Raw genomic sequence first — 27967 nt, 5'->3', positions numbered from 1 at the left:
CTGGTTTTTCAGTAATGAGGACATACCGTCTCTGGTTTTTCAGTGATCAAGACAATATTTAAATGACCAGAGGCGGTTTGGGACTCAACAGGTATGTTGAGTCAAAATCATAATAAAACATACCTCCTTTTTTTCCCCACTTCGAACACTGGTAATACAGATCTCGATAAAACTGAGTCACACTATTATTTTTAAAAGCATTTATCATTGTTTTGACCAAATAATGTACATGCATCACAAGATCTTTTGGTCTAGTTGACAGAATGAGATACAGGATAGATTTCCTGTAAATAAAACCCTAGGATTGCTACCCATAAATTATTTATTATTATATGTTTAATAATAATGTTATGACCTCATAAATTTATCGTGTTATGCTTAGCACCTAAATATACCATATCAAAACTCTTACTATTCTATTTCTTAGTGCTTCCCATGTTCTAGATTAGTGCTATTTAACCGGGGGTGCGTGTACCCCTGGGGATACGCGAGGATGTTTCTGGGGGTACGTAATGCTGCCTCTGGGGGTCTGCTGGAAATGTCCGTTGACAGTTCATTGCAAATGAAATTGGATAACTTGTCAATTTGTGACTTTTGTATTTATGCTCGAAAAGAGTAAAATGAAATTAGTGACAGTGCTATTTCACAACTTCTTCCATTCCATCAACATATATGTGTGAACAGTGTTTCTCTGCATTGACATCAATAAAAACGAAACACAGAAATTGCTTGAATCCAGAATCAGCTCTGATTCTCGCACTCTCGAAGATCCGACCAAGAATAGAGTAGTTGGCGTTCCGGAAACAAGCTCAGTTATCTCATTAACAGGTTAGGTCTAAAGTTACTTTTAGTTTTTGAATTTTTAACATTGTCTTCAGTGTACGAATTATCAGGGAGGATGAGGCGAAAATCCTCCTCAGTATAACTGGATGTCCCCCATATATTTTTAAATTTCTCATGTTAATTTTTTCTGATCAACAAAACGTGTATTAAGATTAATAAGTTCATTTTGATTTAATTTCTCTTAAACAGCTTCAGGAGTACACAATTGAATGGCGAATTGTGTCTAGGGGTACCCGAGATAAAAGGTTGAATAGCACTGTTTTGGATCACTATGTTCTATACAGCATAATAATGCCTTTTGCTTATTTTAGATTTATTTAAAAATGTAGAATATCATCAATTCTACGTCGAATGGCTTTTAAAAGAAAACTGTTAATCTCATTAGAATTTTTCGTGTTTTCAAATGATGAAAATAAATTTAAATAAATAAATAGGTATTATAGAACTTTTGGAGTACGACACAACTGTAAGTTCCCGACAGTTACAGCTTCAAATCACTGAAGACATAAGCGATTTTAATAATAAAAATAATGTTTCTTTTAAGTGCAAGGTTTTAAGCGCTCAAGGAAACTTCTTTACTTTCAGTTCAAGATACAACCGGAAAGTCTTTTCACTTTGAAAGATTAACAAGTAAAAGGAAATTTGGGGAAAAGCCAGCCAGGAAGGTATCATCGTGTTAAGACTGAGAAAATTAGCCTGCCTAATCAGGATATACAGACTTGAAATTTGAATCCAAGATCTCACGATTGAAAAGAGCAGCGCAAAAAGTTTATCTCACTCTCTTTTAGCTTGATCTTATACAGAACTACTAGTAAGCTCACGTGTCAACAGAAAGTTTGACCAATGAACTAAAGTTTGAATTAAAATAGATAATTTCCTTCAAAAGTGATAATAATGTATAATTTATTCAACAAATATTGGAGGAACATGGTTCCAACAGTGTCAATAGAAACTCGGCAATTGATTAATGTAACTTCTCATTGTCTGTGTGACTTGTTCCATATCACAATACTTTACCCAGCACTTTTAGATTTAAGGGATTTAAAGAATAAATCCGTGTAGTGATTCTGCCTTGAGATTTGTTTCTAAAGAACAGTTCAATGAATTCATTGTAAAACATACATTTCATACTCTGCAGATATACCCTATGTTCATTTTTAGTTGGATTAATATTATAAAACAAGTAACATTATATGCAATTTTGTTCGATAAAGTATGATTTTATTTGACACCCTGCAACCCTAGTTATCAGCAACAGCTCAAATAGCCAGCAGCGAAGTACCACCCCTCTTCTTTCTTGTATTAGTTAAGAATTTCAGCAGTTGTCCTCCTTCTTTTGGTTAATGATCATCAGATTAAGAAGAAAGATAAGCACTTGAGGAAATGACACCTTTCTGGAAAGTTGGGGAAATAGACAGTTGAGGAAATAACCCTATTTCAAAAGCCCAAACCTTCTTCGTTCGCCATATTGGAAAATGTCCAATTGTCCGAAGTAATTGAAATATATTTTTTTTAAGTAAAATACTTTTTTTTTGTGAAAGTGTGGATCGGGCTAAATATTTGAGAAACTGTAAATGCAGTCGATCCGAAGTCAATTGCGATCAATGTTGGTGGGAGAGGAGAAACATTATGACGTGGTTGAGGTTGTCGTCCGCCATCTAAGTGGCCGTCATCTTGGAATTAACTTGTATATTTTAAATGGCAACATGGTCGTGTGACATATTAAACAAAATCCTTGTTCGAAGAGAAACCCAACGGAAAGATTATTTTTCATAAACCTGCAACGCTTTTGAATTTGTAAATAGATTTAGGATATGTTATGTCTGAAATGCTGCGAAATGTGCTGAGCGATGTTTCGAATTGAAGGATATGGTAAAGGAAAAAACAAGCTTTGTAACATCTCGCATTACGCATTCTTTAATGACCAGGGAAAGAGAGAAATACAATAAAACAAATACAATTACATGATATGTTAAACATGTCCATTGTTCTTTGTACGCACATCCTTAACCGTGCGACCTAGTGCTTGTGCATTCTGCGAAGCATTGTCGGCGATATTTGTCCACAGGCCGTAGTGATTCTCCTTTTCAGGTGGCTAACGTCATTACTAATTTTACACTGGTAGACAATAGCTTTAAGGTGCCCCAAAGATAAAAATCCAACGGAGTTTGGTCGGGTATGAGAAAACACTGGGTCACAAGTTATCAGGGCCAACGCCTACTCACAAAGCTCAATTGGTCTATCAGGATCTTCCTCTGACAGTTTAGGTTTCAACTGTAATTTGTAAGGGTGCCACCTTTCTCTTTTTAAAATTCTTTGAACATTTTTGACACTAACAATATGTTTACTTGATAGACGCCACACACTCTTCGTTGACTTTTCACCAATACACCCAAGACAGCTGCTGATGTATCTGGATTAATTGCACTTCTTGGTCGTTCTGATCGAGGTAAATCATCAACATTTCCCGTTGCCATGAATTTGTGGATTATTTTTCGTACAGCACTAACTGTCACCGTCTCGCGATTAGGATTTTGTTCATTGCAGACGGCTGCTATTATTGCTGACCTGTATCCTCCAGCGGAAAGGATAATTTCGATTATTTCCTCTCGAGTTAACACCCGGCCTATTTACAAGAATTAAAATAAAGAGCGAATCAGTTTCCACCCATACAATGTTCCACACATAACAAAATTTAAATCTAAAAGATAACATAATCCATCCTAAATCTATTCACAACCTCAAAACCATTGCAGATTTCGAAAAAAATATTAACTTAGGATTTCTCGGTACTGGCCAAAATGTTCGGTATTGGGCTAATACAAATCTTATTTGGATAGATGCATCAAAGATGCAAGGTGCAGGTAAGGTAATAGTGTAGTGTGGAATGTGGGGCGAAAAAGTTATTCGACATGTTTTCATTGATGGGGACTTGGATGCTGCACAATATAAAGATATGCTTGAAAACACTATTATGCCACTTTGTTGAACGAGGGAGATATCCTCACTATTGGCAACAAGATGGGCCACCGCCGCATTACAGTCGTAATGTAATCGACGGCTCAATGAAACTTTTCCAGTTGCTGGATAGGTCGGCACGGACCAATTGAGTGGCCAGCAAGGTCCCCCGTCCTATCTCCGTTGGATCTTTCGGAGCACCTTAAAGCTATTGTCTACCAATGTAAAACTAATGACATTAGCCACCTGAAAAGGAGAATCATTACGACCTACGAACAAATATCATCGACAATGCTTCACAGAATGCGCAGGCACTGGGTCGCACGGTTAAGGGTGTTCATACAACAGAACGATGGATATGTTGAACATATCATGTAATTCTATTTGTTTTATGTGATTGCATTTGTTTCATTATACTTCTCTTTTCCTGGTCACTAAAGAATACGTAATGCGAGATGTTACAAAGCTTGTTTTTCACTTTACCATATCCTTCAATTCGAAACATCGCATAGCATTTCAGACATATTCTAAATCTATTCACAACTTCAATACCGTTGCAGGTTTATGAAAAATAACCCTTCCGCTGGGTTTCTCTTCGAACGAGTATGATGTTTAATATGTCACATGATCATGTTGCCATTTAAAATAAACAAGTTGATTCCAAGATGACGGCCACCTAGATGGCGGACGACAACCTCAACCACGTCATAATGTTTCTCCTCTCCCACCAACATTGATCGCAATTGACTTCAGATCGACTGCATTTACAGTTTCTCAAATATTTAGCCCGGTCCACATTTAGTATTTCACTTAAAACAAATATATTTCAATTACTTCGGATATTTGGACATTTTCCAATATGGCGAACAAAGGTTTCGAATTTTAGTACGTCATTTAAATAATCTTTAACAGCATCTGTCAAATTTCAACTTAATAATTATTTCCTAAATTCAACAAACTTTTAAATCAATACGTCAGTAGTTTTCGTAATTTTAGAATTTAGTGCTAAATATTTTTAAAAGTATGCGTTTTATGAAAAATTATTTCTCTATAAACATATTGTGTTATCTGTGTTCTATAAAACGACACTAAATGTATCTCTTTATGTTCAAGCATAACGAAGATATTGCTATTTTTAACTGAGTATTGTTCATTTGACACTTTCAGCGGCCATTTTCCAATATGGCGGCGAAGGTCATGTGGGATTTCAGGGGACTTTAGTATGTTGTTTAAAATATCATTCCCAACATCTATACCAATTTTCAGCATGTTACGAATTTGTTCCTTATTTTTTGGTAATTTGACATCACTATATGTAGACCTGATACACTTTGAAATCTCCCCGTCACAGTACCATGGCGCGCCGACGGAGGAGTCAAAACAAGATGGCGCAGCCCTCTAGTATAGTGGAGTATTGTGCGGTAATTCGTTCCCCGCATTTGAAGTGGAAGAAAGCTGCAACCATCCACGCTGAGTTGACGGACGTATATGGCAACAATATACCATCATATGGCACAGTGGTTAGGTGGCGCAGACGCTTCCGCTTCCAGTGTGCTCAGACAATTCTAAATAACGAAGAGACAGACCATTTTTCTCTGAAGAACCGGGAATCACATGAGAAGTGGAGGCCCTTGAGCTCAAAACCAGCGTGTCAAAATCTTTGGGTTATCACATTTTGCTTATTCCAACCTCCCTATTCTCCAGACATGTCAGGCAGTGACTTTTTCCACCTTCCGCAGATGAAGAAAACATCACGTGGCAGGCATTTATGACCCTTTTCGAGTTATAACTCTTTTCTATCGCTCCAACCAATTTTCGCTAGGCTGTAACTCTGAAATGGTACATTTGTGTACCCGTTTCCTTTTTTATTTTTTATTTTTTTTATTTTTTTATTTTATTTATTTATTTTTTGGTCACTGAGGGTAAGATTTTTCGTTTTGTTTCCGACCAAGTCTCTATTTTTGTATGTCAAATGCCACACTTAAAAAACAAAAAAAAAAAAACTTAGGAAGCTCTTATTCGTACCTTAATTAATTCAGTCTCATGAGTCGTACGTTGCTGTCTTCAGAATGAATAGTCTCTCGAATTATACCATACAAATGTCTAACTGGCCTATAAAATAGGAAAAAAATGTTTTTTCTTTCGTAAATTGTCTCCGAAAGAAGGCTTTTCTTCATTTGAGTAACACTGTGGATTAGAGACCTGCACGGGCCGAATTTTTCGGCCCGAGCCCAATCCAGCCCGGATGTACGTAGGCCCGGCCCAGCCCGGGCCCGAAAAAAATTGAAGATTTTCGGCCCGAGCCCGGCCCGGCCCGATAAGTTTTTAAAAATTCTTGGCCCAAGCCCGGCCCGGGCCCGATAAATTTTCGAAGTTTCATTTTGTAACATTTTTCACGGGCACACTTTTTCAACGTTTGCCTTTATTCTAATTATCGTTTAACGAATGTCAATAATTATTAAAGAATTGCAATTAATCGACCCCAGCCCGGCCCGACCTGAAGATAAATCAGTGTCGGCCCGCCCAAGCCCGGCCCGGCCCAAAGAAATAACAGAGTCGGCCCGCCCTAGCCCGGCCCGCGGGCCGGGCAGGGCTTTGGGCCTCGGGCCAGGCCCGGCCCGTGCAGGTCTCTACTGTGGATGTCCTAAATTCAGGTACCCACAGGAAATGCACTTCAGAAAATACCACATACCCTAGGCTATATACGTCTAGACAAAGTTTCATTGAAATGTGTTCAGTACGTAAGACGAAACTCCACTACGACTTTAGAAAACGAAGAAAAATTTAAATTCACTAAAGAAGTTACTGCCTGTACACTAATTATCTTAAGTTTATGGTTCATACGTCATTATATTTAGAATAAAGCAGACTTTCCAATGATACTATACTCATATGTCACGATTAGTAAAATCGGAAAATTTTCTGGAAATTTCCCTGAAAAGTTTCTCTTAAATTTGAGTCTCATATTGAGATTCAAGGATTAGGTACCTGAACAAAAGGTACGTAAAAAACTGCTACATGTCCTAGCCTCCTTAATTGACGATAGTTAGTAGATATGAAGATAGACTTTTCGAACTACGGAAACAATGTTTGTAGCTAACGTTTGATATAGAGAGAATGAGAGTGTTCATATGGAAACTGTAGTGCGTGACCTCATAAGCAAAATGGGTGTAGAGAAAAAAGTACTTACAATGTAACGAATAACGTCAATAACAACCTCGACCGCTATTATTCATTGATGTTTAGTGGCAACACTAATTGCGAAAAATTAGAAGTCTATTTGCAGTATGTACTAATTTGAAAATGATTAAAATAATCAGTTTGTTAAAATGATTACCAAAGTGACACGTCATTTTTTTAAATTTTATTCTGAGAGGAGAGAGGCAACTGAAAGTACATTTCATAATAATGGTAGAAGGGAGAACTACTATTGAAAGACCACTACAGGTTTAATTTTACAAGCAATTTAATATCAATACACAAAAAACTCTAAAAGAACCAAACATCCTGAATTGGAACTATGAACTCAACAAGTTCAAGACTCCAATCTGAGAACCACTGATTTATAATAAACTCAGGCTGTCCACACTTTCTTTATTCTAGACATTCACTACGGGTACTTCTGGTAGTCTTCAGCATAAAACGTATATGCTCCAGTCCATCAAATCATTCTAAGTGTATTGAAATTAAGATTTGATCCCTGCATTAAATGGGTAAACCTTCTTGCATATTTAGAATATCTTTTGGACCATTATATACAACACACCTTAAAAATTAGCATTCTCAGTGTGTTTATTTTTATTATAACACAATCACCTTATCAAATTACATGCCATGAATGTCCACTGGGAGACTACTTACTGCAATAGTACACGTTCGATAGATCGATTTCTCGGAAAGGATTGGGTAGCCCTCCGTAAAGATCATCTGAAAGAGATCAAAACACAAACTCATATTAATTATTAAGACTATAAATGCAACTTTCATGTAAAAAGAGCTTCAATCAACTTACAGGGGCGTCATTTCAGATTTCGCTTGGGGGCGGGGGGCAAGAGCACCACCGACATAAGACTTTCACGTTTTGTACTAATATATTAGTAGATAATCGATTAAAGTATATGTATTCCTCAAACTCTTGGGGGGCAATTGCCCCCTCCTGCCCTCCCTAAATGACGTCCCTGATAACTTATCAAATATAACTATTATGTTGTCTAGAGAATAATGAGTTTTCCTACGTTAGCACTTACCGACAAATAAAATAATTCGACTATTATGAATAAGTGTGTCATTTTATTTTCGTCCTTCATTTGAGTTTTACCTGAAAAATTGATGTCAAGTAAACTATATATCGTAGTTCAACCGAACATAATCAAACTTGGTACAGCGATAGACCCCGATCTGCTATACAAGCCTGTAGAATATTATAGTGTGCAATGAAGTCCGTTCGCTCCTAAGTTAAACGTAAAGTTATCAAATAAAGGATATTTTTTACTACTGTGTGTCAGGGTTGTTTTGTTTAAAACAAATGAATAAAACTTGTTTTAAACAATTGATTTTGTTTAAACAAAATTTTATATGTTTGAAACATTTTGTTTTAAATACATGTATTTTAAGGCTTGTTTTAAGCATGTGTTTATTTTATTTATTTTTGTAAAAACATTGCCAGAGAAAGAAAAAAAGTGTTAAGAAATGCTACCTATTCAGAAGACTACTTTCTCCCTGTGTGAATGTTTCGATTTTTCGTGGCTACAGCAGGTCAATGTGGTGATCTAGATTTTTTTTTCCTTGTTTTCAGCGTTTATTGTTTTTAAATGCTTATCAGTTAATTTGCGAGAAAGTGTCGTAGTCGAAGGTTGGACTACTTGTAGAACCGATATTAAAAACTAAATAAAAGAATTATCATGGAAACAAGTTTTTGTGCTGTATTCAGAAAACAAAAGGGATCTTTCTTAAATTGAGGTTCTGAAATTAAAATACGCATATCGCAGGCATTCCTTGATATAGGACATGTTGGCTCTGTCTCCGTACAGCTTGGAATCACTTAACATGAGTTTTACAGGAAGAAAGGGCATCACTTGGAGCAAATTTATTGAACTGAAACCCCATCAGATAAGAAAACGACCATACGAGCTCATAAAACGTGTAAGAAAGAAATGATTGGTTTAGTTCAAAGAATGAAGAATCATTATGAAAAATGCAATGCTGTGAAAAAACTGCAAACCCAAACAGATGGTAGAAGTATTGATTCGAAAATTGCTTTTGATGATTCTAACGTCAGTGATGAGGTTGAGATGCAACCGGGACCTTCAAGTAAGAATTAATTTTGTATCATCAATTTTTTTTCATTACATTATGAAAATTGTATTTCATCCCCCCCCCCCACCTTCGTTCTAAATTTTCTTAAAAAATTTACACCCTGGCATAGCTTGTATTGAAGGGATCAGGCCAGAAAGCGCAAAGTATGGCAGTCATTCGCGTAACTATCGCTTAAAGCGTGATACTTATTACATCATCGCCGAAAGTCAGTGAGACTCCTACGACGACTTGATCTACATTTGTTCGTCTGTCTTTACGTATGTATCACCTACAGTGCACAATTTTTGATCTTTTAACATTAAATTTTGAGAGTAGAGGCACGAGACGTCCAGAATTCGCTATATAGATTTGGAGTGAGACCCGACGAAAAATTTCAAAATTAGTGGTTCGGATCCCACTTTAAATACTAAGACCTATCTCATACAGCCTTGCTACTGATGCGAAGCTGTAATCAATAAAACCAAACAAACTACTTTTATGCGTTTCGAACAAACTTGGGTTGCAGGATAAATTTGACTCCAACTTACGGTTTTATTTAAATAGTTATATAGATATGGGCCATTCAGAACACAAGGGATCAAAGTCCATTTTCCAAAAGGTTCAGTTTTCCTCAGCAAACGTAGTATTTTTGTAGACAAGAATCCGAAATAAATTAAACAAAAACCACGTGAAAGGGCCAGGGCCGGATTAAGGAAAGTTTAGAATAGATGGAATATAATAGCCCGGGGCCTCCAGGTGGACAGTGGCCTCCACTCTGATCAAAATCTCAACTGGCTATCTAAAAGGAATCATGAAAACACAATCATCATCATCATCATCATAAAATAAAATATAAAACATATATCCTTAACTTTCCTACTGTATTTTCACAGAAATGTATTACGTGAAGTCAGCAGGGGCCACATTTTTTTTCTAGTCCCAGGCCTTCAGGTGGGTTAATCCAGCCCTGAAAAAGGTGTGGGTTACCTAGGCAAGGGAATTGACGGAACGGAGGAACAGGAGGGCCAATTTCTTCCTCCCTGCTCATAAATTTAAGATATTAACATAATATTGTGTACGTTGCAGAGTGGGAACAATTAACAAGTCAATCTCCGAATGCCATAGTCAGTGATGCATAACTACGTTAAATAAGTGCAGGGTGTGTGAAAAAGAATACACCGACGGAAAACGTCATATCTTCGCAACCATGAATCCGAAATGAAGGAAAGAAAAATTATGTGAGAAGGTGTAATCTAGAGGTTTATTATGATTGCCGCTAGATAGGGGCGTCCGTTTAGAGATAATCAAACTTTGTAAAACTAAAGAGCAAACTTGACTACTGTAATATTAGCGTGTCAGTAGAAATCAATGTTATATCTATATGAACATTCATCTCATATTTTTTTTCAATATGTATATAGAATAAGTGTGCAGATTATTTTTAAATGGTTCAATATTTGGAGGTTCCACAGAGTCGCTTATTTTTAGTTGTACGCATGATTTTTTTTTACATGTGTTACATTATTTTTATATTTGAGATGATGCTTATATTACAAAAGAAAAAAATTGAAGGAAATTTGCAAGTATACACTATGAACAGTTCGTCAATAGAAGAATTAAATTTAGCCTATTTGTTTATTTAGTTGTATTACAAAAGATAATGCGCAAATAAAAAAAAGTTCATCTTTAGATCAAGGTATTTTTTTGTGCCCTTTCAAATCTATTCTTACTGTCATTTTCACGAATTCTGCTGTCACTGTATCAATTTTCTTAAACTTGGGAGATGTTTCCCCAAGTCTTTCCATGGTTTGGAGCTTTTCCTATCTTTATTTAATAAGGTTTTGAGTTAATGTTATCCTCCTTTCAGCTGCATTATTTAGCCGGTAAGTTTAAGCGACACCATTCTTGTGGAAGCCCAGATATAACCATTAAGTGGCGACCAAGTGCCCAATATTTTACAGAATATTTAAAATTGGGAATTTCGAAGAATATTTGGTTTGTAGTAATGGTTTGATGTGGTGTGGTGTGGTATAGGGTCTATGATGCACTCGCATATGGGACCTTCTTTTTATCTGTGGGACCATGAATGGGGAGAACTATCAAGCTATGCTTCAGGACCCCTTCACTGTTAAATCCAGGAGGAGAAATTTCCGGCATGTTTCTAAACAAGATGGCGTACCTTTGCACTACACTATATGTGTCCGACAGTATTTCGATTATCACTTCCTAGGTCACTAAATCCGTCATTGAAGATCTTACCCGAAATTCCAGATCCTCGATATGAAAAGACAATCACAGATTTCACACATCTTACACTGCGAATTATGAATGTATATTCCTCTGTGTCACCTGCCGTATTAGTAAGGGTCCATGAGAACTGAAAGAAATGCCTTGCATTATGTAACACGAAACGCGAGATTAGCCCCTAAGAGCATAATTAAGAAACTTTCAGAAACAGTAACTCCGAAATGGCTTGTTTTAGGGCTAAAATTACCGAACAAGTGTATTTCTGGTAAAATTCTCGCCTTAAATCATGAAACATGACCCCCTTTTCATTTTAAATTTCGACGACTAATCAAAGATAGCCGCCATGATGCCTGATAATACCATCTGATGTGCCAGACCACTTCCAACTTTCATCATTCTCCCTCAATCTATTCTCAATACACAAGGGTGGTGAGGACTTTTGTTTCACCATGTATATTAATAGATGGTGTGAAAGCTTCATAGTAGGTAGATTTTAAAATCTACCTAAAAAGCTTATTACAACCAAAAAAGTACTTACGAGAACATTGAAAAGAGAGTGTAATAAAAGGGGATCGTGATATGAAATAAGTTGAGAATTACTTATCTATACTGAAATATCCTGTACCCAACACAGTGCACTCTTAACCAGGATAAAATAGACGATGCAAATAAACAGCAAAGTTATTACACGATTTTGAAATATATGTTTAAACTCATGTTTTAATCTGTTAAAAGGGTTTAAAACGTGTTTTTTCGTGTATGTGTTTTAAAACACGTTTAAAACATTTTGAACATCTTTTTCATGTTTTGAACACAAGTAAATTTTATTCGAAACATTTTTGTCGATTAGTCATTGATTACATTGTAATCACTGAAAACTAGTTTAACTAAGGTTTCTTCAATTTCGAGCCAATTCCAAAATAAATTTGCGATAAACCATCAATCTTTTGTCTTAAACGTTTCCTCGACTCGTGGAAAGTTGCTTGGAAGATTGTGTTAGTGCAATTAGGTGGGGCGTATTGTGCTAATCATAGTTGTTGGCTATCAAGCATTTTATCTGCTGCATTTCTCCGTGGTCCACGTCTACGGTACCTTAGAGGCTGTCCAATGTATTTTTTAAAACTTTACACTCAATTCCCTAAATGAGAAAGATATTACAGTAATTTAATTGTTTATCAAAAAGGTTTTGTTTTATCTTTCGCTTCACTCGTTTATTTTGTATTTCTTTTGAAGTGTATTTTAGTTCACACTATGGGCACTACTGACACCACATTGGAGTTACAATCGTTGTTTCATTCGTTCTGAACTGAGTTGTTTTGTTTTTGAATTAGTTTTCCCTAGTTTCATGACTATAGAGAGATGGTCATAACTCTAATTTTTGGTTACAAATAAAGCGGTGAATGTAACTTCCCTATTACAAGCAGTTTTGCCTCGTTTTGCATTTGTTTGCGACTAGAATTTCGAAACATAATTATGTGGGTGCTAGCTGAGCAAAGCAATGCGTTTATTGTAAAAAATTATTAACGTGTTACAGATTCGCCAACTATGCACTTTGTTTCATCAGACTTTTTGCTCAGCGAGTATTAAAATCGGATTTAAGTCTACTAAAGAAAAGCTTGTACAACTCACGGCAAAAAAAAAAAAAAAAAAAAAAAAAAAAACCTGCAACATGAGGATGTAAGCTTATTGTGAAACTACGCCTAACAGCACAGGGAATGAACATAACGTCTAAGTGGAACGAATCACGTCAGTATAAACTTCGGCCTCCTTCAGTGCACACTTATTTTGGAACAAAAGACTTCGTCATTTCACAATAAATTTATATGCTCATGTTGCAGGTTTTATGCCGCGGACTGTACAATGGAAAATGCAGACAGCATATTTTATGGCCACTGGTATGTGTCAAAGTACCCGAATTCCTACATTAATTTTGCGCAACCCAACAAATAGGACATTGTTATATACTGAAGTCCACCAGAATATTATATGCTTGGAAGAATGCAGGAGATACTTCATTTTGCACCTCGCGAGTCATGCTAGATTTTAGACATAGGCCGACACTGGTCCTATTACTAAATTAATCTATCAAGATTGCTGTTTGCACTGTTTCCAGACATGAAGTACTACAGACTCTCGACTATCAGGCTCAAAACTATTCGGCCTAGTTGAAAAAACGAGAGAGAGAGAGGCCGTATAAAATTATGAATATTTTTTAAACGATCTATTCGAGTTCTAATGCTTTTACCTAGGCATGGAAATGCGAGTATGCCAAGAAGAAGCACTCGTCTACCAAAGATGTTTTCAAAACCCAAGACCCCTAAAACAGTGTATATGAAATAATACAATATTTTGTTTTAAAGAGTGGTGAATGATGCTTTTGTAACGAAGAATACGTTCACTAGTGCCAAAATTCGTTTGATACAACATGACTCCACCGCAATGGATTTTGTAGGTTCATGGTATATTTTTATACCACGATCGCGTAGTCTCTTATTTGTACGCTTCCGTCTATAGTCTCACGAATAGCCACTAAATGTAATATTTATCAAACATTATTTTTCCCGTGTGAAGAAGGGGACTTCTGCTAGTGAAATAATACATTTTTATATCATATAAAAGGGTAACCAAAGTAGTTCGAGATTAATGACAATTACGTATAATAAAGAAATAAAAATTACTAACTTTTTAAATTTTACTCATCCAGTCTGTCTAAACTTGTGGCTGATTTTGAATGTTTCGAGAAAATGTCGTGAAGACACGAGAAATTTCAATTATTCAGTCCACGATGTAAACTTGTATTTTTATGACAAAACCACAATAACTTCATTTCACAGCAATGTTCATTTCGCAACTCACATGTAGGCAATAGAATCCAGTTCGTTTTTGTTTCTTTTAAATGTTTTAAACTGACCACTACTTTGTTTTCGGCATTCAGCCTATTTCTCGGACAATGCTTTAATAATAATAATAATAAATAGATTTATGAGTTCCTAACCAAAGCTCGAAATTATTAAGAGACAGAAAGGCACAAAAAAGGATGTTTCTTGTAATATATCTAGTTTCCGAAAATAAAACTGGGTTGTTGCACCTCATTTTGTGTCCGTTAACGAACTCGTCTTTGGTGTGAACGGTCTTGGGTTCGATTCCTCGTGGAGACACTCAGACAAAAAAAAGTACCAGTACCAAAGATTTTTCAGATCAGCCAACCTGAGTAAGGTTTTCCTCATTCACCCCAGGCAAATGTTGGGATTGTACTTAATAGGTCCACTTCCTTCCTTCCCTTTCCTGGGATAGTATGATCACCGAGGGGAGGTCATCCCTCATACGTGATGGACTAAACTAGCCATAGATGCCGAAAGCTTAAACCTAATTTCCGCACCTCAGAAGCACACAGACAGGGTTTATTTTCATATGCAATGAAGTGTCAAGATCACATTAATTCTCTCTTGTCACACGGTTACTCTTCAGTGACCTTAAAAAGAAATAATATTATTGAAATTTATATGAAAGTGTATAATATATTTATTTGATTAAATTCAACAGATAATTCATTTACATATTTGGAACCTGCGTATTAGAGGATCTATTGAATCAGCTATATTGAGCTCTCACTTTTTATCATTGTATATACTGAAAATTCAGATATAACCAGTGGCCACCGGTTACTATTTGCTACCAAAATGTTCACCATCCTCTTCGGTATTAATCAACATCGGTATCATCTCTCTATGGCTTACCGTTTCAGAGATATTGGAAAAATTCCAATTTCGGGAGATTTAAGGAGCAATATCTCGGGAACCGTAAGTCATAGAGAGATGATATTGGTGTTGATCAATACCATCTAGTAAGAAGATAGTGAACATATTTTTGGTACCAATCGGTTGCCACTGGCCAAACCATTATGCATGGGAGTTTCGGATGTTAGGATATGGCCATTCCTAGTACAGAAAGAAAGTTCGCAGAATCATCTGATGTACTTCGAGACATTAGTACAAATTTCTTCAGTTAGGATCACCAAACAAAAGTTTTCCACTACTAATCTGTGGGTGTCTGTTTACAACTTAGTTCGCGATTTGGCTGTTAAGGCCATCGGCACTCATAATTGAAAACACCAGCAGTTAATATCCAAAGCCAAACACAAGAGGAAGCCTTGATCGTCCATTTCAATAATTCAGGTGAACACTTATTTATCGCTTCAGCACAAGGCGCAACATTTTTAGTATGAATGACCTCAAATTTCTCTAGCTCTGATTTGGGGGGGGGGCTTCAGCCCCAAAGCCCCCTTTAAATCCGCTACTGATAACAGTTGTAGTTCGTGCATGTGCAGCGCTTAAGGTCAATACGCCAAATTCTTTTGTCTGAGAGGGGATTCTGGGAACGTGTACCACGCCTTTGTCTAAAAGTTACAAAATACACTTGAAGTCGATCGGTGAGTTTGTGTTAAAAATAGAAAGTGGCAGTGATGTTCGGAGGCGAAAATGTGTGAATAATTCAAACTCTTTCTGTTATATATGTGACTATTATACAATTAAAGGGCAGAAGCGAAATATTACGCCATTTATAGAAAGCTTGTACTTGGCTTGGAAGTTAGGTGATCAGGACAAAAATTTCGCACCTTATATTGTGTGTAAAACGTATGTAGAAAACTTTCGGCAATAATACAAAAGGTTGTTGCCATCAATGTCATTCGGAATCCCAATGGTTTGACGGGAACGAAGGAATCATGTTGACGACTGTTATTTTTGTGTATGTAAAGTGTCCGGTTTCCATATGAAAAACGAAAAGCACATTGTGTACCCGAGCCTTCCATCAGCCATAACCCTGGTACCACATGAACCCGATATTCGTGTCCCGAAACCACCAATACAGTTACCATCATCTTCAACTGCGGAGGATGATGATGATGATGATACCTTTATACTGGATGTTGAAGATAAAACTCCACCGTGACCTAGACCTCACCAAAGAAAAGAGTAAACTTTTATGATCAAGATTAAAAGACAGAAATCTTTTACTTTCTGGGACAAATTCATATTGCTACAGAAATCGGAAGAATTTAGGCATATTTTTGTTCAAGAAGAATAACTTGTGTTTTGCTGTGATATCCCTGCTTGATTCGTCGTCTCGGAATAGTTTACCAAGCAAAGGACTCGCGTATATTTATTGATTCGAGTAAAATAAGTCTCAAAGGTGTTCTCTGCACAATGGGAATAAACTTCTTTCAGTGCCAGTCGCCCATTCAACTTCTCTTCGTGAAAACTATCACAATTTTTCTATGGTTTTGCAGAAACTGAAATACAATGAACACAGATGGTTACTGTGCTATGATTTAAAAGTGCGGTATGATATTGGGACAGCAAACATGTTATACAAAGTTCCCGTGTTTTCTGTGTGAGTGGGTCTCTTGGGACAAGGATAGACACTGGTTAGTTTCTGAGTGACCCAAAAGGAAACAGTCGTGCCAGGAGCAAAACACATTGTAAATCGTTCATTAATTGATCCTCAAAATGTGTTATTGCCCCCTTTAGACCTTTGAAGCAGTGCGTTAAGAGTTTGGATAGAAGTAGTCCCTGCTTTCGGTACCTCTGTCAGAAATTTCCAGGGCTGTCGGATGCCAAAATTAAGGAAGGAGTTTCTGATGGTTCCCAAAATCGGAAGGTGAGGAGGATCCTACATTCACTACGACGATGAACGAAACACAGCTTCAGGTATAGGAATCATTCAAGGATGTTTTCAGCAACTTCCTGGGCAACGTTAAAGATAACAACTACCAACAGATTGTCGAAACCACGCTATACAACTTCCAGAAATTAAGTTGCTACATGGGCTTAAAATTACATTTCCTGCATAGTCATCTGGACTATTTTCCTGTAAATTTAGGAGCATTTAGCTAGGAACATGGCGACCAGTTCCATCAACACATAAAAGAAATTGAACGAAGATATCAGAGGCTATGGGACGTCTCCATTATATCAGATTATTGTTGGTGTCTAGTGTGAAATAACCCTACTCAGGAATAGTGTTGCCACGAGACGAGACATTTCTCGTATCTCGTCTCGTCTCGTCTCGCAAACGAGACGAGACAGAACTCTTTTAGACGAGACAGACTACTTGTCTCGTCTCGTGTCTCGAAAATGAAAACGCTGGCGGGAATGGTCAAGATTGAAATTGCCAGTGGTCATACAGATTGCAAAAGGAAAATCCCCTTTCTGAGAAAACATGTTGAAAAGCCTTCATAGAAAAGTGTCCTCTGTCTATTGAATGAAACAATCGTGATACATGAGCTTCCAGGAATATCATCCATAATGTCTTGTCCCCAATTCCCCTTGCTGTAAACTGAGGAATTCTCATTTTTCTTACAAACAAAATCAAAGACGGAAGATTTTTACAAGGTCAAGAAACCGAACTACCACCACCATCTATTCAATTTGAAAACTGGTTAAGGTCTACACTCATTACAGGATGTAGGGCTAGTTGAAAGTTCTGGCTGAGATGGCGGAAGAGAACAGAACAGACTACACTTGTCTTTATTCTCTGGTGGTGGTGTTCTTTTTGCTATATGAACCGAAATTAACCGAAAACGGCAATTGAAGTAGGCATATGTCATCTTGCAACTAAAATTTTGTCCTTTCTCTCTCTCTCTCTCTCTCTCTCTCACACACACACACACACACACACACATACACATAAAAACACATTTTTACCATTTTACCAATCGCTCGCTTATTATACAGCAGTCATGTTCTAAAATTCACCTCTTCGTTTGGAAGGCGGGCGAAGGACAAAGAAAGCAAAGATATTATCGACGAACCCTTCAAATTGTTTGCTTTCAGCAAATTTATGATACTAACAATAACACTTTAAGTGAAGAGGTTTTACAGGGGGACCTTCGTTTTGTTACGCGGAAATGTTTGATCTGACCAGAGTGCGAAATTGCCCTCTGCTTCTATGTTGAGATGAGGGGAATATTTCCCTTTCCTAGTGAATAATATTCATTAGGACCTGAATTATCTTCAAAAATGGTTTCTTACAGAGTGTAAAGAACATTTGGTATAATATTCATGGAACTCCGTTGAAAGCAGAAAATATTATGAGAATGATCAAAATTCGAACATTGAAGAACATAATTAACAGAAAAGAAATAGGATACCCAAACCATAATTTTAAAGCTGCTATAAAATGTATATCCTATGTTTTTACTAATTCCTTACTCCCATGAAAGTATCCTGGGGAGGATATTCTCTCCAATTTTTTCAGACTGAAATCCTTTTATCCCGTACGATTTCGCCCCCTGAAACAATACGAAAAAACAAATGCTGTTAAAATCCGTACACATGACCCTTCCGGGACCCTTGGGCCTTTAAGCCGATGGTCTATCGTCGCAGATTCCTTGGCTTGGTATAAAGATGTACGTTGTATGATTGCGAATAGGTCACAACAATATAAGAAACTTTAATCCAAAATGGCCACCTAAAAATCAACTTCTTTTTAGACTATTAGCTGATCTGGGTGTACTGTCATGAGTTTGTTACACAAACGGGGCAACCACCATATAGTGGCACACACCCCGCGGTTATGGGAACAGATTTGTACCATGGAGGTGAAGACTGGTCCTAAGCATTCTTTCGTCCGATGTGTCGTTCAGCTCCCATTACTATGGCACTGTGTAAGTAGAGCTTACTGTGCAGTAACATATAAAATTTCAATCAAATACTTTCCATTACTCAATAAAATTATTTGGTTCCGAGCCTTTTTTTTAAAAAAAAAAATGCAACAAATCTAAACATGCTAAAATGGAAAGTAGTTTTTGGATTGGTATGGGTTAACACTGTGAAACCTAAAGGCTGGAATATATGAAACCAAAGTGTACACACATATCTATCTTTCTATTTATCTATATATCGTTCCATATCTCTCTCTCTCTCTCTCTCTCTCTCTCTCTATATATATATATATATATATATATATATATATATATATATATATATATACATATATATATATACATACATAGATAGATAGATATAGATATATACACACAGACACTATAAAGCAAGTGGTGGCCTGATAGTATACGATAGTGTTGGGGATGATGACACCTTTACATCGAACTTTGCTTGTCGTATAAACATTATTTGACATTAGTGTCTTCATCTTCGACGTACCTATGAGCAATTTACTGTATACGGTGTATTCGTGTATTGAAACTGGTGAAACAAATTTCAATGTTTCAGAACGTAAAAAAAAAAAAAAAAAAAAAAGCCAGGGTCGAGAAGCCTCAGACAACTAACAGCAGAGATATATTATCTTATAAACTATTTGTCCTTGCCTTGTGAGCTTATTTGAATTTATTTTTAAGACCTTTAGGCAACTTTGGCCCACCCCAAATGGATGATGATGGGAAAATTAGTGGAATGAAGAAAGTGGTAGGATACTAGACAACTTCGAGAAAAAACACACATTCGAAAAATGAAAGAAAATGAAATGAAATATTTGAGTTTTACGTCCCACGGTTATGCCGGTTAGGCTAAAGGAGACGGTGATGATGAGTAATGAATGAAATGGTGGAATGAAGAAAGTGGGAGGAAACGGGAGAACCCCGAGAAAAGCCCCAAACACGGTGTTTGTCCACCACTAAGCTCACATGGCACTAACCGAGATCGAACGACTACCACATACACCAGAGTTGAAGGCTTCACGGCGTGACATTTCTTGTCTTGTGTGTTCTGGGTAATACTTGTAACTTAGTTGTATCTTAATTAGCATGGTGCAGCCTGCTATATTTTACTTTCGTTCCCATGGTATGCTGCTATATCTTTTACGAGACAAGACGAGACAAAACGAGACAAACAAGACGAGACGAGACGGGACAGAATCTCTCGAGACGAGACGAGCACATTTTTTCGAGACGAGACAGCCTGAAGTCTCGTCTCGTCTCGTCTCGTGGCAACACTACTCAGGAACACAAACACAAATCAACACAGCGTTCATTCAGATCAAAGCGCAACAAAAAATAGTGTTCTTGTACTGAGATTCATATATTCTAGCAACGAACATGTTACATTAAGTAGGTTTTTTTTTTTTGTATATTCGTTACAATTTGATCATGTTCAATTCACAATGAAAATATTGTCTATTATGGTGAACTCTGTGTAGAAATTAAAATAGTATTTTAAAAAAATGATTTCATATAGTAGCAAAGTGTACGTGATAGAAAAAATATAGTATTCTTGTGGTGAGATTTATACCTTTTACAAATGAACCTGTTACATAAAGTATTGTTTTGTATATTCGTTGCAATTTGATCATGTCCCATTCAAACTACGTACACTTACTCTCTATTATACAGGGTGTCCGAGAAGTCCTTCCCTGATTACAGAAATTGATAACTCAGGCTAGAAATAAGATAGAAATATGAAACTGGTGTTGAATTGTTTACAAATTATAAAAGTTTTTGTCTGTGTTAGGTTTGTTCTGTTTTACCAAGTCTCAATTTTTTTGTTTGTTTTAGGTTTGTAGTACGTAAGTAAGAAGCCCAAGAAGCCATGCCAACCAACCAGGAGAAGGCACAGTGTGTCCTGTGGTACCATGAGACACGATCACCAACCACGGTGCAGAGACAGTTCCAGACAACATTTGGGAGGACTCCACCTGATGTCAAGAGCATTAAAGCCAGGTATGAGAAGTTCAAGAACACAGGGTCGGTTGCTGACCTTCCGAGGTCTGGTCGACCAAGAACCTCAGCAGACACGGTGGAGGCTGTGCGTGCTACGTGCTGTGCTACGTGCTACCAAGGGTGCTCATGTGGAAGTGTACTGATGTGACCTAAACTTTTATAGTTTGTAAACAATTCAACACCAGTTTCATATATCTATCTTATTTCTAGCCTGAGTTATCAATTTCTGTAATCAGGGAAGGACTTCTCGGACACCCTGTAGTATTTTCTATCGAAATTACAATATAAAAAAAATTCAATTGTAAATAGCAAATTAAAAAGTGTACATGATAGGCAAAAACGGTTTCGATATTTGAAATCAGCAGACCTAAATTAGGTTAAATCACCTCTTCAAGCTCTTGCCGGAGAAAAAAGTTTTATTTCGCAGGCGATGTAACCACTCTCTCATAATAATAACACTGCTGTACAAAATGAAACTTTTTGAAAGCTGTTTTTGATTTGACACGTGATTTTATATAATTTGAGATTGCTAATTACGAAAATGAAATTAGTTTTCCCCCATCACGTCAGGTTTTTTCACAAATCGGAAAACATGATTGCGTAAGTTGTGCTATTTACACAGCAACGCTGCTAATATAGAGTAACATTATGACTATATATTTCTAACAAAGAAACATTATTTTGCGTCAGAACTAGTCTGAACATCGATATTCTAAATAATTAAGGTCATCAGTGGCGTAACTAGGGGGCAAACGGGGCTCTTGCCCCGGGCGCCGGATTGGAAGGGCCTAAATTGGGCAAATATTTGGGGGAGCGTTTTGGTTTGGTTGGTCAGGGGGACGCTAAGGCACGTTTTTGCCCCAGGCGACAACTAGCGTATTTACGTCGCTGAAGGTCATTGATAAACAATTTACCTAATTTTTGTCTCTGTTTTTTCACTTGGAAGCTCCTAAAACTAGACTTCCTTTTGTGAGTAGTTTGTGAATCTTCACGTACCGACGTTCCAAACAGTAATCCGCCAACATTGTTGTTCTCTAACGTCCCTGATAATGGAATTCAATTGCTTTGATGTTCTGGTGAAATCTTTCATAATGCTCTTCACTTTAATCACCGAAGTTAGAAGGAAAACTGTCTAAATGTGAATACAAAAAATAAATCTTAAGACTCATTTTGTACCCTAAGCTTTTAAACTTCTGGAGCATATTAAAAACAATGTACTTGTAATTTTCTTCTCTGTTGTTCCCGAGAAAATTATGACACACATCCCCGAATGCACTCCATGCTTACTTTTCAACACTTGTCATACAATGTTCAAAGTCTGAGTCCTTAAACAACTTTCTGATCTGAGGACCAAAGAATCTTTTAACTTAGCACTTGAAAGTTGTGGGAATTTTGTCACTAGATACTGGTAGCATTGGCCATCTTTATTCAGAGCTTTAACAAATTGTTCCATTAGGCCCAGTTTAATATGCAAATGTGGTAATATGACTTGTGAAGGGTCTACGAGGCAGATGTTTTTCAAATTTTTACTTCCTATATTGCGGCTTTCGCTGACAATCAGTTTGAGTCCAGTGTTTATTGCGTTCTCTGCTGTTCCATTCGCAAAATCTGGCATGGATATTTGATGTACCCTTACTGCTGTACATATCACCTTCAGATCGCAGGACAATAACCAATGATGATCCTCCTATTTTATTTTATTTTTTTAAACATTTCCATATTTTCGTAAATCACCTTTAAATGTACAGAATGAATAATGGGTATACAGAGGGTTGTTGGTTGCTGTTGTGAAGAAGCAGACCGTTCAAACTTCTCTTGTTGGAATCAATGAATAGCCTCCATTCCTCTGCATTATAGTTCTTGCAATCACAGCTTACACAGCGCTGTTATTGGGTTCCCAACGTGTAACGCGTTGTGATATCATTCAGTGCTACCAGATACAGTACATATTTTTTCAATGTTAGCAGAATAAGTAACTGCACGTCTTTTATTACAAATTCAAAGATAATCAGAAGGCTATGGTATCGAAAGTACATTTTTATATTTGTAATTATAATCAGTACTTCTTCCGAAATATACATTTATACGGTTATTTTCCTCTCCCCCTCCCCTCTATTTTAAGTAAGCTGTACGTGACAGAGCAAAACTAACTACATTTTTGGATTTCTCAGGTCAAAAACATTAAGAAAATCTTAATAGTTTCCAAACAGCAAAATCATTGTAGAGAAGTGTAATAATAATAATAATAATAATAATAATAATAATAATAATAATAATAATAAATAATAATAATAAACTTTATTTTACGTGCTGAGAACAGCTAAAATACAACAAAAATACAGCACTTTGTCTTATTCTACATTATTTTAGCAATGAATATATAATACTAGTGATAAAATTATGATTACATCTATATCATTAATTATTAATAATAAAAACATTGACAGTGTAGTGTACGTCAATTATTAAAACAAAGAAGTGTCAAAAATTAAAAGTAATAAAATAAAATAAAATAAAAATAAAAAGTACTAAGTTACGTATATTTAAAATTCTAAAATAAAGTCATATTTTAAGATATGCATTCATTATAGCTTTCTAAAATCCTACAGATTAAAATATGTTTTCTATTATGCGGTTGCAATAAAATTTTTGCCCTTGTACCATATGTTGGAACTTTAAAATCAACATTTTTAAAAATATAGTCTGAGGTATATTGGTTGTCAAGTAACTTTCCTACAAATACAGATTCAATCAATTTTCTCCTGTCAGCCAGTCGTTCCAAATTAAAATACGTTATCCAATGTTCATACGTGCTAGAATGATAGTCAAGTCCTAACTTAAAACAAAGTATTCTAATAAAACACTTTTGCACCATCTCGAGTTTGTTTACGAGAGTTTTTGTTAGGCTGTTCCAAGTCACTGATGCATATTCTAGTTTCGACCTTACCAGTAACTTATATAAGAGTACATATGTATTTGATTGACAGAAAGCAGGCCATTGATTAAACAGGTAACCAATTATTTTTCTTGCTTCATTACATACATTTTGTATATGATCACCAAAGCTTAGTGACCTGTCAAATGTTACACCTAAATCCTTTATTGTGTCAACTTTCTGTATTACAGTACCTTGTATTTCGTATTGACTTACATAGTATTGCGATTTGTTACTGTAGGTCATGCACTTAGTTTTCAGACAATTGATACTCATACCGTTATCCTTGCACCACATAATGATTCTATTTAAGTCATCTTGTAGCCTATCGTTGTCCTCAATATTATTTACTACACTAAAAAGCTTAATGTCATCAGCATAAAGTAAAACCTTTGAATGATTTAAGACTGTTGGTAAGTCATTAATAAAAATAGAGAAAAGTAATGGGCCCAGAGGAGAACCTTGAGGAACACCGTTACTAATACTGGCTGAATCTGACATGACATTTCCAATTTTAATTTGGTATGTTCTACCAGTCAAATAGCTTTCAAAAAATTTTAGGTACAAGGGTGTTACACCTGTATTTGACAGTTTTTTTAACAGCAATCTATGGTCAACTGAATCAAAAGCTTTACTCATGTCAATGTATATGACATCAGTTTGTGATCTACTTTTCATTGCATAGTAGATAAAATCCGTTATTTCACAGAGATTGGTTGCAACTGATTTCCCTTTATAAAAGCCATGCTGTGATTTTTGCAATATATTTTTTACATTAAAAAACAAGTGTTTGTGAATGATGGTTTCAAAAATTTTAGAAAATATGTTCAATAAGGTTATCGGCCTGTAGTTGTTCGGATTTAACTTGTCATTATTCTTGTAAACCGGTACCACATGTACATGTTTCCATTTAGATGGGAATGACCCTGTTCTTAATGAGGTATTGTATATTTTTGACAAGACTGGGGCTATTTCTTTCGAACATGCTTTAAGGATATAATTTGGAAAGCTCCCAGGTCCTGAAGATGCTAATGGCCGAAGTTTGCCTATTACTTCAGTAACATCATTTTCACATATTACTGGAATCGTTATATTATTGCTGTTCAGATTACTAACTACAGCACAATCTAGGGTATTAACTTTTAAATTAAAATTATTGTAAAATACATCTTTAAAAACTTCAGCAATTTGCTTTGTCCCTGTAATGGTGGTACCATTGAACAAAATTCTATTTGGTACAGTTTTGTCTTGAGACTTTTTAAAGTTATTCCAAAAATACACTTTGTTGGTACAAATACTATTCTCCAATTGCTCAAAATAACATTTTTTAAGTTTATTGTACATTCTTTTAACATTTTTTCTTAAAACTGAAAATTTTTCATAAATGACTAAATTACCAGTTTTCTTAAATTTTACAAAATATTTTGTTTTTTTATTAATTAATGCTTTTAACTCTTTAGTAATCCAAGGAGCTTTGTATTTCTTCTTTTGTATAATATGCTTTCTCGGTACATTTGCTTTCAGTATATTTTCCAAACAATCTTGCAATAATACCGTACTGTTATTTACATTTCCTGAAAACCTATCTACTTTCATCTCATTTTTAATGTCCTCGTATAATTGATAAAAGTCAGCTCTTACATAGTCATATAACTCACCTTGAGCTTGAGCTGTATCTGCATTTAAGAAATTTAACTTTTCGTCAACCTGCCATTCGAATACAAAAGGTGGGTGAAACCTATCTACCTTGACTAATGGACTCACATCAAACCATATTGAGCATTCTGTAATATCAGTTAGAACAAGATCCAATACATTATACGGCAACTGAGAGTCGTATGGTTGATTATACTGCTTTAAGCTAAATATAGACGCTAACTCTAACATCTTCTCAGCTTTTGTTTTTAAATAAGAATGCTTTGTTTTTACAATTCCATTATGCCAATCAATACCTGCAGAATTGAAATCCCCAAGAAGCAACATTTTCAAACTTTTTTCAATTAATAACTTATTCAGCCAATCACAATAATTTACAAATTCTTTGGGTGGCAAATTAGGTGGAAGATAATGCAAACCTATTAATATTGGGGGATTATTGGGTATATATAACTTTATAATAATCACATCTAGGTTCGGAAACGGTACCTGTAATAATAATAATAATAATAATAATAATAATAATAATAATAATAATAATAATAATAAAAAGTAATTATATATTGTTTCTGTTGCAAAAATAGCTCACTTTGTTATTAAATTATGATCATAGACCCACGATATTTTGCAATCCAATTTTCTGTTTTCATTAGATTTCTGTTGTTTTACGTAACAAACTGTAATGCGATACAGACCCGCAGCCAACTCAAACATATTGGAGGGGATAGAAGTTAGGGGGACCCGATCCAATCATATTATAGTTCATTTGAAATCCCACCGTGAAAATTTTAGGGGACAGTAAAAATTTAGCCCCCCCCCCCCCGCGAATACGGGTCTGATGCGATACCACATTTAAAAACGCTTATACAGCTGACAGCTGTATACATTAACAAGTAGCAGTGTCACAGTGTACACAACGTGAAAGAATTTGGTTTGATTTTTAGTAGATCAACTCCTTATCAACCTAAGTTTTGCCAAACCTAGACTTAATGAAAGCATTTTACCTTAAATTAAATTAAGTATACTTTAAGATGAATGAATATTTGGAAATAGAAAAAATATCTTTAGACCTGTCGAATAAAAAGTCATTTAGTCTCATTTTAGGATCATTCCATGCCAAATCACCTAATTTTAAAACATGACCGTGCTTCAATGTCTCAGGTTCGCTTCAAAATTTTTCATACATAAATATCAATGAAATTATGCTAAATTATTTTTTCCGATTTTTTTGGATGGGAAATGGGCCGGGAAGAAATTTTTGAAAATGTGAATTTGGCTTTTAACTTTTCACTTTTCGGCAATCAGCATCATGGAACTAAAATTATCATAACTTCCTTATTTTTTCAAGTTATTGGGCTCATGCAAGTGTCAAATGAAAGTTTATCTTTTGTTCTTTTAGTAGATTCTAAGAAACCCTGAAAAAGGTTACACTGTCAAACATTAATGGGCAAGAAAAGCAAATTTTATGGGTTTTTACAAATTGTGTTATTGCTCAAAACTTACAACTATGAAACTTTTTTTTTTTTGTACATTCATCTTAACACGTATTTGGTATGGATAAAAATAAAAAAAGTGTTTTTTTTTTTTTTTTTGTATTTTACATGTACGGAAATATACAGTTTTAAGTTTTGCTACAAATTGTGTCATTGCTTGTAAATTACAACTATGAAAGTTGTGAAACTTTTTTATAGAATCATGTTAGCACATACATGATATGGTTAAAAAAATAAAGGTGCTGTTGATTTTTTGTATTTTATTTTACATGTACTGAAATATACAGTTTTAGGTTTTGTTACAAATTGTGTCATTGCTCATAAGTTACAACTATGAAACTTTTGAAGCTTTATTTTATAGAATCATTTTAGCACATACATGATATGGTTAAAAAATAAAAAGGGTGTTTTTGGAATTTTTGCAATTATTATTATTATTTGTATTTGTATTTTTAATTACAGAAATATACAGTTTTAGTGTTGTTAATATATTATGCCTTTCCTCTGAAGTAGTGATAGCCAATTCCAGAATGTTTACTTTACTTTCCGAATTCCAGAAAGTAAAACCGGAAAAATTTCGGAATTCGAAAAATTCCGATTTTGGAAAAAATCCGGAATTTTTCAGAAATCCGGAAATTTTTGGCCCTCTCTACTCTGAAGTGACAACTGTCACACTTCAAACTTTTTCAAATAATCATCTTAGTAAAATATTTGGTATGACTAAAAATAAAACTGGTGTAATATGTAGTTTTGGTATTATCATAATATATTTTTGTACTTTCACTATGACTTTTTTTTTCAATTGTACCATTGCTTACAACTATCAAACTTTGGTAACTTTTTAAAGGATTAGTTTGCATTTAC

General features: G+C 35.5%; 1 protein-coding gene across 1 annotated transcript in view; it reads right to left on the bottom strand.

Annotated features, from left to right (window-relative positions):
- The window catches only part of LOC145681035 (relaxin receptor 2-like), a 1105974-nt gene that overhangs the window by 554430 nt on the left and 523577 nt on the right, over nucleotides 1-27967 (bottom strand). Inside the window, exon 3 of the mRNA XM_081752357.1 lies at nucleotides 7663-7728. Within this exon, the coding sequence (XP_081608483.1) occupies nucleotides 7663-7728 (66 nt within the window). The remainder of the gene's footprint in view (nucleotides 1-7662; nucleotides 7729-27967) is intronic.

Source organism: Thermobia domestica, chromosome 3 (genome assembly GCF_964235325.1).
Source record: "Thermobia domestica chromosome 3, izTheDome1.hap1.1, whole genome shotgun sequence".
Lineage (NCBI taxonomy): Eukaryota > Metazoa > Arthropoda > Insecta > Zygentoma > Lepismatidae > Thermobia > Thermobia domestica.
This window is presented reverse-complemented; position numbering and strand designations above follow the sequence as displayed.